This window comes from Microtus oregoni, unplaced genomic scaffold (assembly GCF_018167655.1).
Source record: "Microtus oregoni isolate MIOR12 unplaced genomic scaffold, Mior012 000008F_ref0000371, whole genome shotgun sequence".
Lineage (NCBI taxonomy): Eukaryota > Metazoa > Chordata > Mammalia > Rodentia > Cricetidae > Microtus > Microtus oregoni.
Window position 1 is genome coordinate 35,673,771 of NW_024543067.1, and position 12,650 is coordinate 35,686,420.

Here is a 12,650-nt window from a genome sequence, read left to right on the forward strand (position 1 = left end):
AATAGCCACACATACGGTGGGAGGTGCAGGGGGTAAAGGCACTTACTGCCGAGACTGATGGCTCAAGCATGATCCCTGGGACTAACATGGTGGAAGAAAGAGAAATCAGTTCCCTCCAGTTGTGCTCTAATCTGCACACATGGCATGGCATGCATACAGATATGTACACATGTGCAAATACACAAGCAATGTACACATACACATATAAACAAATAAGAAAATTCTTGGAGGAAACACATTCTGGATTTTTGTGTCTCAGAACAGCGTATCCCTTTGGATGAAAATGTAATTTGTTATCTTTTAACAGAAATTAAAGATTTATTATGATGAGTCTTTAAACAGTTTGGTACATATTTTGCATTGAATATTTTCTTTATCTCCTCCACATGCTCCCACTCTTTCATTTTTCATATTATCTCCTCTCATTTGCCTCTTTTGTTATCCCAGAAAACTTTACTTTTATTTTATATATGTATGTATATAATATATATTCACAATTTTATGTGACTACATAAAGTCTAGGAATCACAAATAATAGAAAGGTATGACATTTGTCCTTTCGAGACTGTGTCAATTCACTTAATAGGATTAGGAGATGTTGATGCAATTCCTATTTCACAGATGTAAAGACCGAGCCAATGAGAATATGTGAGAGTGTGTGTTGGATTTAAATTCTTTTTATATTTTTAGCAATGTGTTATTATTTCTCTTACTTTATGTGTGTGTGTGTGTGTGTCTGAATGTGTGCCATATATATATACAGGTGCTGTTGAGGCCAGAGAAGGCAATGCATCCCCTGCAACTGGAATTAAACTTGAGTGTGGATCCTCTGGAGAAGCAGCCCTCTGAACTGTTATGTCATCCCTCCAGTCCATTTTTAATATTTTTGACATTTCAAGTGCTGGTTTTCAATACAACCCCTGATCCTGAATACATGACAATGTATTATAGCCATCTAATTTTTGGGAATCTTGGGGTTTGAAGGAGAAATTTCTCCCACAGTCCCATGTGTTAGAACTCTCCGTGCACAGCTGGTGGTACTGCTTGGGATGGTTATAGAAGCTTTAGGGGGTGGAGTCTTGCTGGAGGAAGTAAGCTCAGTTCCAATTTCCTTCTAATTCCTGACAAGCAATAAGGTCAGTCAACCTCCTGCTCCTACTACAGTGTGTTCTCTGCCATGACAGATAATGCCCTTCAAACAGTAAGCCAGAACAAACCCTTCCTCCCCAAAGCAGCTTCTTGTTGGGTACTTTATCACAGGAATGAGAAAACAATTTATACAAACTTTTATGGCATCAGTTCACAGTTTGCACAGTTCACAGAACTGGAGTCAAACACAAGTGGCTTACAAGCACCGAACTGAGTGGTGAGCAGATGGGTTTTCCTGCTCTACTTAAAGATGTTTCTGGTATCTTTGGCAGTTGCCACAAGAAAATATTCTAGGATAGTTGGGGAAGAAATGCAGGAAATCCAGAAATGACTGGTTCATAGATTTTGGACAAATCATTCTTTAAAATTCTGCTAAAAAGATATGACAGCACTCCTGTAGTCAGGAAGTTGATCCACATTTACACTGGGGGCATACTAGTAATTTAGCAAGAATAACCTCTTCTCTATTTAATTTATTTAACAAGATTTTTTTTTCTTTCCTGCTTTCCTTTGTTTTCTAGCTTCTTGTGTAGCCCAGGTTAACCTCAAATTCTCTATGTGACCAGCAGTGACCTTAAACTCCTGGTCCTTATGCCTCTACTTCCCAAGTTACAAGCAAGAACTTCACTGCTCAATTTGTGTGATGCTGGTTGGAGCGCAGAACTTCATGAATGCTAGGCAAGCATTTTGTCAACTAAGCTATATCTTCAGTGCCAAAAATAATTATTAAAACAAACTCATTGATTACTAGATAGACTAGATATTTATTGCTTAATGTGCTTGTTCCTCATACAGCAGCTACTACAGACTAAATAAATCCCCTCGGTGAACAGGCTTGATGAAATATACCATTGTCAGGAATGCTGGGTGATTTAGAACTTAAGGGCCAATAGAATTCAGAAGTAGGTTCTAAGGGATGCTTTAGGATAAAGGGTGCTAGGGAAGTGTTTGACAATTAAAGATTCCTCAGTGACCTTGGAAGAGCCTGTGAGATCCATTTGGAACCCTCTGGGATTTTTCATCTGCCCTCTGCCGATCTTTTAAATGACTGGGAGAATCTCTACAGAGGGGAATTCATACCTGTGGGTGCCGAAGAAGTGTTTGGCATTCCTTCAGAAATAGTAGCCATCACTAATGCTGAAAAGCAAAAACAATGTAATTATTTTGACTGGGGAACCTTTGCATGGGGGAATACAAGGAAGCGGCCCCTTCCCTGTTCATCCCTAAATGAAGGTGAATTTCAGGCATGGAATAGAGATTCCAGTTCTTGGGTTTACTCACGAATACTGGAGCCTCAAGATACTCACTCCCGTGGGTGGTGGCCAGAGTCTGCTGCGTATAACCTTCATAGATAACAACAAAAGAGTGGAAATGGGGTGGGGTTGAGAAGCAGTGGTGTGGGAGGAAAGGAGCATGACTCTGAAATATAGCTCACCATTGACATAGAGACTGTTCTTGTCCAAGGTGTAGGGCCCTAGCTTCATGATGCCTTTGTTCAGTCTTCTCAGCTCCCAGTACAGATGCTTTCTGTCCAGCCCTCCATTAGAGGTGTTGGGCTGATAGGTGCAGATGGCATCTACTCCTGTGGCTGTTCCATTGTTCTCGGGCCTGGGAAGGGCAAACAGGGGGATTGGTATTAAATAGATTACCTAGGGAGGGATCCAGAAGTGTCTGTCTTAAGACTGGAAAGGGCCAGAAGAAACAGAGCATCTGGTATATTTGCTGAAAAGATGGGCTTTCTTTCTCTGAATGTACTGATTTCTAGTAGCTACCTTGTGGCCGTGAGCAGACATGGAGTGAGACTGAGAGACTCAAACCTATGTCCTCATGTCACAGGGTCTAGAGAGCTCCTATTTACAATGGATGAAAACTGGGATTGAGAGTGGGAAATTGTCTTAAGAGAAGTCCTATGCACTGAACTTTAAAACAGCACCTGCAATCCTCCTTTATTCCAAAGTCAGGGATAAAGGAAGGAATTAAGAGTATTAGGATTCTGTATGTGGGGGTTTGCAGGCTTTGGGGATAGCTGAGGAGGCAATGTGGTACGTGTCTTAAATTCCCCAAAGTTGAGGACATAAAGACAGAAGGTAAGCTGACTAAAGTGGTTTAGAAATACTTGAGGAAAGACTGCCTGGTCCAGTGTGTGTGTGAGTGTGTGTGTGTGTGTGTGTGTGTGTGTGTGTGTGTGTGTGTGTGTTCGTGCTTATGTATGTATATGGAGGTTAGAGAATAACTTGAGTGTTTATTCTTTCTTGGGAGCCATCTGTTTTTTGAGATAAATCTCTCTATGTCTGTCTGTCTATGAGACCTAGGGATCACTGATTTTTGGAAGGTTGACTGGTCAGCCAATCCCAGGGACCCTCCAGTATCTACTTCTCCAATGCTGGGTTTACAAGCACATGCCATCATCACTGGCTTTTTAGGTGGGTGCTGGGAATCAAACTCAGGTCCTCATGCTTGGTCAGCAAGTACTTTATTGACTGTACTATCTTGCAACCCCTAGACTATTATTATAAGGTCTCACCTGAGCATTTTTAGTCTGCATCCAGAGTACAGGGGGCCAACACTGGTTTTACTAAACAGTGCTCCAAGCTGAGGAGAAAGGTAAGAGGCATGAAAACAATGCTGAGGATTTAGGGTTAGGGCCTTCTTCTTGGTTGTGACATGGTTTGGTGAGTGCAGCTTCCATCTATGGGTGGGCCTTTATACACTGGGGGGGGGGGGTATCTCACCAGGCTCTGCAGAAGTCTCTCAGTGACATTGAACTTCCTAGATGCTGGGTGACCCATATCATCCACATACTCCAGATTAGTGACAGTAAAGTTGATGGTAAAAGGCTCTGGAATGGGACCTGCTACTGCCAGAGGAGGAAAGGGATGTGAGAAACACAATATCTGAACTTTATCTTATTTTCTCTTTCTGAACTTGACTTGGGGTGTACAAATACACCTTCTATCACTCAGAAGGGGTTTCTTCAAAAGTGGACAGTTTCCACCTAGAGAACATCAGTTTAACCTGATAGTTATCAAGGATGAATGGGATTCTTCTAGACTGGTAAATATACTATCAACCAGAAAGGAATTATATTTGACTCTCAGGAGAATAAAAGTTACATAAGCATTCTCTTTTCTTTGAATTTTTGTTTAAACCAAATGTTTTCTTGACATCTGCTTATTCACTGAATACGTGTGTGTGTGTGTGTGTGTGTGTGTGTGTGTGTGTGTGTGTGTGATTGAGCATATGTGCATACACTTGTGTGTGCATATGCACATAGGATTGGGGTCATGTGTATTTGGGAGTGCATACATGTGGATGACAGAGAACAGCCTATATTGCTTTCCTTCAGGAATTGTCCATCTTGCTCTTCTTGAGACAAGGTCTTTCCCTGGCCAGGTACTCATCAAGTAGGCTTGAATGGCTGTCTAGTGAGTTTCAGTGATCAAGGCTTTATCTCCCATGAGCTAGGATTGTTAGTACCTGACACCAAATCACTTTCTTCTTTCCTTTTCTTCTTTCCCTCCTCTCTTCCCTTATCTCTTCTTTCTTCTTTCTCTCTGCTCTCTCACCCCCCCTCCTCTAACACACATGGGTTTTGGGAAATTGAATTCTGATTTTCAAGCTTGCAAGGAAAGCACTTTAGAACTCAGCTCTCACACCAACCCTTATAATTATTTTTATTTTTTTTTTAACTAAGAATTTTTTATGGTGCACCTTCTCATGACATTCTGGCAAGAACTCCAAATAAGAACTTTGGAAAAAACCCTACCAACTGCTTGAAAATCATTTGCACCTCTACTAGACAGTAATCTTGAAACTCAACCATCACTTTACTTTTGCAGGATCCCATAAAGAGAACATTGCCCCCATGACAGCAGGAAGCAATTCTAGAGGACAACATACCCTCTTCCAAAAATGTTTCTCCTTAATGTTGGGAATACCATTTAGGGGTTGTTGATTATTACTTGTATCAGGTAGAGGATTGGGGTGGAAACTATGTAAGTTCCGAGATTTTTTTTTTAAAAGGGATAATAATAGTGGATAATAGAATGAATACTTGTGAGCTATTATTTACATATAATTTACATTGGTACATTGGTATAGTTTTTTTTGTATATTGATAGAAGCTCAAATTATATTTGTTATTCCTGTTTACAGTATTTATTAACCTATGCAAAGTTATTCTTTCAAACTGTATATATACAGTTTGAAAGAATAACTTTGCATAGGTTTTTTGAAAGAATAACTTTGCATAGGTTATTCTTTCAAATTGTATATATATATATGCATGTTTCTACCTCTGTTTAGGACATTTTGTATATTGATACAACTTTTAGGATATAGTTTCGTATTGCATTATATATTATTCTTATCTCTGATCAAAATACTTATACATTGTTTACATTTTGAGGTCATTGTCCTTATTTGCTGCACATTTGTTTACAGATTATTTAATATTCAGACATGAAGTCTTAGTCTTTAAGTTACACAGGTATTAAGTATTATAGGTCAATAGTTGTTCATGTTTGTTATATATATAATCAGGTTATTTAGGTTTTTTAGATACATAGAGATTGCCTTCTGCCCAGATAGCTAACCTTCAACCACTTCAAGGATCTGTAGAATATGACATTTAAATAGCTTAGGATTCTGTTGACATGAGATATAATTTTTCTTGACAGCACCAATCTATATCTGAGAGAATGTTGAGCACCGAAGACACTCCACTCAGAGTTTGCTTTCTTCTTAAAACAATTAAGCTTTGGGCAAGGAACTGCCCATGCCTCAACCACTGACAAAGCACATGGTCTCAGGATTGGATAAGCAGGACACAAGGAAAAGGACTGTCAAATCTTGCCAAGACAGGGTAAGACAGTTCTAAACAATTTCCTGCCTCTAAAAATTGTCTGCCAGTTATGATAGACCTTATCCAAAGTTGGTTGCTTCAACGTTGTCCATGAGACTTTGGATGATTGCTCAGATAGCCAATTGTCTCCATCATATACTGTTTGCTTTAGAAGCTGTTTGATTGCACTGCCTGCCTACTCAAATATCTCCCTTCTTAGGGCTTCTATGGAGTTGAAGATTAAATAGTTGCAGTTACCTTCCTCTTATGATTTAGCCAAGTTTATTTCCAATGCAAGACTTTGACTCTTTGGAATAAAATGCTTATTAAAACATTAGTCATGTGTTCCTTGCTTAATATTGTTTATGTTGGTTGTAATTTTATACTTGATATCTGTTACCATTGTATATAGTTTTGTATTGGGTTTGGATACTTTTGTTTAGACAAAAGGGGGAGGTTATGGGGAAGCTTTTTTAACCAATTATCTTCGTGTGTGTGTGGCTTTCTGGGACTCTGAGAAAAAAATGGGCACATGGCTCAAATGCTCTTTCTCTCTCTCTCTCTCTTGATTCCCTGGCACCACAGCTGAGCTTGGACTTCTCGTTCCTGTTTTATGTGTTTTACCTTTATAGTAAATAAAAACATAATTGTTTTGTCTTTTAGCTAGCCTGGTTATTTCCCAAATCAAGCTAACTTCTACAATTTTTGATACAATCTTTTCTCATTTTACATAACTATCCCCATTCCCACCCACTACCTCCCCTTCTCCTGTGCCACCTTTTCCCCCTCCTCATCCCACATCCACTCATCAGAAAGGGTAAGTCTTCCCATGGGGAGTCAACAAAGTCTGACACTTCACTTCAAAGCAAGACCAAGTCTCTCTGCCCTATAGCTAGGCTAAGCAAAGTATCCCTCCAAAGAGAATGGGTTCCTAGATGTCAGTTTAAACATTAGGGATAAATACTAGTCCCCCTGCAAGTGGCCCCACAGACTGCCCAAGGCTCAATATTGTTCCTCATATTCAGTAGAAACATTATGTTGGTAATTTGTGTTAGAGATCGATTTAATGAGCTTACACCCAACAGTTTTGTTATTATGGACCAAGCAGTTATTACAATGTCTATTATACAAATTCAAAACAGAGGCAACGAGGACTGGCAAAAATGGCTTAGTGGATTAAGCTGCTTGCTGACAAGTCTGATGACTTAAGTTGTATCTCTGAAACTTACATAGCAGAAGGACAGAACAAACTCAAGTTGTCTTTTGACTTCCAGTTGTGCATAATGATATACAGACATTAATCAAGCAACCAGTAAATGTAAATAAAAATCCTGAGCCAATGAGAAATTAAATAACTTGCCCAGGTCACAGAATACAACTTGAACACAGGACATATTACTGTAATATTCATATATTGCTTCCATATAAGCATGGGCAAATAGAGGTCAAAGTGCAAAGGTTTTCTCCTTCTACCGTGTGGGATCCAGGGATTGAATTCAGATTTGTAGCTTTTACCCACTGAACCCATTACAGGCCTAGTATTTTTTTTTTATAATTCTTACAATAAAAACATTACAGATGAGGTAGAAATAAATGAAGAATATAATCCTAAAAATAAAGAAATGATTTGATATAATCCATCAATTATGGACAAATCATTTTTTTAAAAAAGCCTGATGAAAGAATATGACTATAGAGGGGCTGGAGAGATGGCTCAGCGGTTAAGAGAACTCACTGTTCTTCCAGAAGACCCTGGTTCAGTACCCAGCACCCACATGGCAGCTAACAACTCTCTGTAAATCCAAGATCTGACACCTTCATCAGACATACAGGCAGGCAAAACACCAATGCAAATAAATAAATACAATCCTCCAAAGCAACAACAACAACAACAACAAAAGACTATGACTATAGTTTCTACACATAGTACAGGATCTTATACAGATTTATATTAAGGAATATATTCATGATGAGTTATCCAGAATAACCACTTTTCTACTCAATAACAGGAGTCCTTTCAGCAAGCTGTATGTGAGTTGCTTAGTGATAAACTAGGAGTTTGATCTTTTGTTGAGATGTTTGATAGCACGCCAGTGACTACACACTATACATCTAGTCTCAGCCAACAGCCCTGCTTATATATATCCTTCTAAGGGCTGGGGGAGGATTTAGACATCCATCGCCACCAATAAACATCAGAAACAATTACCAGAGATTCTGAATACCAGGAAATAGAATTAAAGGGATTCTTGGTGGCCTGGGATGAACCTGTGAAAGTCACCAAGTGTTAACCTTAGGATCCTCTGGAATAGGTCACTTCCTCCACTCCTCCTCCTGACTCTAAGACTCTAGAACCACTGGGTATGTCTTCAGAGAGGAGAATTCCTACCTGTATGGCTGGGAGAGCCGGTAGTCAACGCTGTAGAAGGCGTGGTCATCACGGAGACTGTGGAGGTAAACTCTCAAATGATTAGAGTAGAAACCCCACTAGCTTGGAGACATCAGGGAAAGAATGCAGATTCTGGGGTTAGTTATGTGTTTAAGTCTTTGTCCATCACAGGCTAGAGATGAGGTTGTGTCATTTAGCAATTTCCTTTGAGTTGAAACATTTATTCAGAAAAGGAGAGGGGAAGCTCATGAGCCTTAGAAAAATAAACTTCACAAGTCTGGTAAAGCTAAAGCTAAAGATTCTTGAGAGCCCAAGATTATAGAAGCCATGGAAAACATTTAAGGAAGAAGGTTCTGACCAGCTTTGGTGCCTAGGAGAGACTCTCTGACATGGTGAGACTCCTGCAAGTCAAGTAGAGACCTTCAGGGATCCAGTTTTTCTGAGTTTTGACCCATGCTAGGGTGGCTATTGACGATGAAGCTGCCTTTGAGTCACCCCTGCTCTTGTGAGTAACCCCAATAAATGCACTGGTTACCCAAGTTGGGTGGTAGTGTAGTTGCTACTTTGGTGCATAATCAGTTCCCTCTCTAGGATGAGTAGATGTTTGTTTGTCGCCTCTCTCCAGGGAAAGTCTCACACCACAGTTTGGGAAATGGAGAATGGGCCTTTGACCTCTTTCATTCCAAAGACGTGGAAATCATATGAGTCGTAGAGATTTATAAAAACTGAGAATACTCACTCTTGGTGGTGGTAGCCAGATTTTGATGTGTGTAACCTGCAAAGAAAATGAAAGAAAGACTGAAAATGGAGGGAGATACTGATAAGGAGTTAAGAGAGAGAATGTGGGCACTTCACTAAAGCAAAGTGAAGGTGGCCATTGCTCACCATCGACAGACAGACTGTTTTGGTCCAGAGTATAATGGCCCAGCCTGCTGACACCATAGGTCAGCCGGCTGAGCTCCCAATACATTATCTTTCTGTCCAGTCCCAGGCCAGTGGGGTCGAGGTGGTGAGTGCAGACAGCATCCACTCCTGTGCCTGAACCATCATTTTCAGATCTGGGAAGAACAGGTAAAACAATGAACAATAAAGGACTCCTTAACAAAGCATCGTGAAATGCTAGGATAGGATTGGGAGTACCGGAGTAAATGAAAAGGCTGATAGAGGCCCAGAGAGATGGATCTACAGATGGGGTAATTTGCCATCAGTCCTGACAACTTGGCTTCCATCCCTGGGACCCACATGATGGTGTCAATAAATTGTCCTCTGGCTCCCACATGGATGCCATGGTACTGGTGTGTTCATACACACACACAAACACACATGCATAAATGCATGCATGCATTTACATGTGCATACTGGACAAATAAATATCTTTTATAAAGAAAAAAGAATATTGGAAAAGACCAGAAGCCAGACCTAGATAATGAACATATTGATTTCTCCTAGACTGAGACAATCAGAAATCATGGAGTTATGAATTTTTATCAAATACAAGAATCATATCTTCACTCTCATGTTTTGGGATCTGAGGAGCTCACATATCTAAGACAAGTGAGAAATGGATTTAGGACTGACAGCAAGTGGAAAAGAATTTATTTGTCTTCACAGTAATCAGAGAACAGAATTTTAAATGTATAAGGCAGCCTCCTTTTATTCCAAAGGCAGAAAATGGGATTGGGAATTCAGACAGGATAATCAGGAACAGTAAAATTGTGATGATGGTCTACTAGTATGGAGATAGTTGCGGGGAAGTGGTAGGATTGGAAGACACCTTGTGTCAGGGCTTTCTCACTTCACCTGAACAGAAGCTACGCAGAAAAACAACAGAAGGAAACTCAGTACATTTTAGATCTCACACCCCATTTCCATATCCCCAAACCCACCTGAGAGAGTCCAGGACACAGCCAGAATACACGGGACCAACACTGGATTTTTGGAACAAGGGCCTCAGCTGTGGAAGAAGGTTAAAGGAGTGAGAGGAAGAAACGAGCAAGTACAAGTGGGGCAGAAGTGAGATTGGCAAGGTCCCGAGACATGTCATCCTTGGGGTCAGGCTGAGATGGGCTAGGTCTTCTTGTAAGATTTGATCTTTGTGGTTAGGGATAAATTCTTCTTCCAGTGGCTTGTGTAACAGGGACGTATGGCTTACATCTATGTGCCGTGTTAGATTTAGAGGGCAGGACTCTCACCAGATTCCAGGGGTTTGTGTGAAAGGTAGGCATGGCTTCCACCTGTGTGTGGTGCTAGGTGCAGTGAGCAGGACTCTCACCAGCTTCCAGGGGCTTGTGTGACAGGTAGGTATGGTTTATACCTGTGTGTGGTACTGGGTGCAGTGAGCAGAACTCTCACCAACTTCCAGAGGCTTGTGTGACAGGTAGGCATGGCTTACACCTGTGTGCGGTATTAGGCGCAGTTAGCAAGACTCTCACCAGCCTCTGCAGGATTCTCTCAGTGATATTGAACTTCCTGGATCCAGGGCGACTCATGGCCTCCTCAAATGCCAAGTTAGTGATGGTGAAGTTGATAGTAAAATGCACCAGGACAGGGACTGCTGCTGCAGAGGGGGTGGAGGAAAGACACACACTAAGACTATTGTTTTTCTCTGAATTTGAACTTGGAGCATCAGCTGTGTGTAGTCTTGCACAGAGGAGATTCTTTTTCTAGAAAACACATGTTTCCTTGGAAAGCAGACCCCATACCTTCAAATAAATTACAAAGGATTGGTGTGTGTGGCTGATTTCACCATGAAGCAGAAAGAAAATACATTTGTCTCTTCAGTTGGCAAAATCTCTATAGGTTTCTTTCTTTCCTGAAGTCCCTTTAAAAAGCTAAGCCTTTTCTGAAGTCTCCATACTTACTGGTTTAAAACAATTCTTCATTGAAGACTGTGGCAGCATTTACTTCCTCATTTGCTTATGTAGTGATGACTGTGTGTGTGTACATGCCAAAGCATGGGTGTCAAGATCAGAGGAAAGCTTTCAGGAACTGATTCCTTTTACCATGTAGGTCCCAGGAAGAAAATTCAGTCCATCACACTTGGTAGCAAATGCCTTTTTTCCCTAAGCCATCTTACCCACCTGTCCTCAGGTAGCAGTTAGACGTCAGATCATGTCTGAAGTTCTTTGCTTATATCAGACTGATAGCTTGCACTGGACAAAGTACTGTAATGTAATGCAAGCAGCATCAAAATGGAATACAAATGTAAGAACTCCAGCAAATTATGAAGGATTTGCTTCCAAGTCACACAGTCTGTAAGTGGCAGGACTGAATGTTAAAATTGGACATATACTGCTGACTTCATGTTTTCTATGCACTCAGCTTATGTGAGGTTGTACCATTACATTAGGTCTGATTTTCTTACTGTGAATGTGCATCTGTATGACAGTGCATGTTCGTGTGTGTGTGTGTGTGTGTGTGTGTGTGTGTGAAGGCCAGAGGAACAACCTTGGGTATCACCCTCAGGAACACCTTCTACTTTCCTTGGGATAGAGACCCCAGTTGTCCAGTGAGGCCCAGGGACCTGCCTGTCTCTGCCTCCACGTACTGAAATGTCAAGATTCACTACCACATCTGGCAATTTCCCATGGGCTTGAGGAATCAGATTCTGGTTCTGGTTCCAAGTCAAGTGCTTTATGGAGGTACTCCTCTGCCCTGGGCTGGCTTTGGACACAGTGACCACGGTACACTTCAGGCCTCACCTAGCAGCCCTGCTGGTTCAAAAGGCTGGGAAAGGATTTAAGACTACAGACTGCCTATGGGTTACATAGAGGAGTTTTAGAAAATGTCTTGGGCAATTAGGTCTGATATTTAAGGAATTCTCAGGGAATTGAGATGTGCTACCAGTTCCATCTTACCTGTGGGACTGAAGACAGAGGTTGTCATGCTGCTAGAAATGGTGGTCACCACAGAAGCCGCGGATCAAAAGGTACCAGGTGTTTAGAGTGAAAATCCTTTCATTTTCAAGATACTAGAGGGGAGTGCACATGCCTGAGACGTCTACAGAATGTGCAAACATGCACCTGCATATGTGCATGTGGAGCCAGAGGGCAACATCCAGGGCCATTTGTTTTGCAAATTATTTTATTTTATGTATGGGGTGTTTTGCCTACATCGTGTCTATGCACCGTGTGCATGCCTGGTGCTCACGGAGGCTAGAAAGAGGCATCTGATTCTCTACAACTGGAGTTATTGATGGTTGTGGGACTTTGGGTGGGCAGCTAGAATAGAACCGAGGTCCTCTAGAAGAGCAGTAAGTGCTGTTAACTG

General features: G+C 41.1%; 1 protein-coding gene across 1 annotated transcript in view; it reads right to left on the bottom strand.

The window, feature by feature from the left end:
- LOC121451308 (mucin-16-like) overlaps positions 1-12,650 on the bottom strand; it is a 192,194-nt gene that overhangs the window by 77,382 nt on the left and 102,162 nt on the right. Inside the window, exons 24-33 of the mRNA XM_041656777.1 lie at positions 10,814-10,938; positions 10,268-10,335; positions 9,267-9,439; positions 9,121-9,156; positions 8,382-8,438; positions 3,882-4,003; positions 3,674-3,741; positions 2,585-2,757; positions 2,457-2,492; positions 2,230-2,286 (exon numbers count right to left, since the gene is read on the bottom strand). Of these exons, the coding sequence (XP_041512711.1) occupies positions 2,230-2,286; positions 2,457-2,492; positions 2,585-2,757; positions 3,674-3,741; positions 3,882-4,003; positions 8,382-8,438; positions 9,121-9,156; positions 9,267-9,439; positions 10,268-10,335; positions 10,814-10,938 (915 nt within the window). The remainder of the gene's footprint in view (positions 1-2,229; positions 2,287-2,456; positions 2,493-2,584; positions 2,758-3,673; positions 3,742-3,881; positions 4,004-8,381; positions 8,439-9,120; positions 9,157-9,266; positions 9,440-10,267; positions 10,336-10,813; positions 10,939-12,650) is intronic.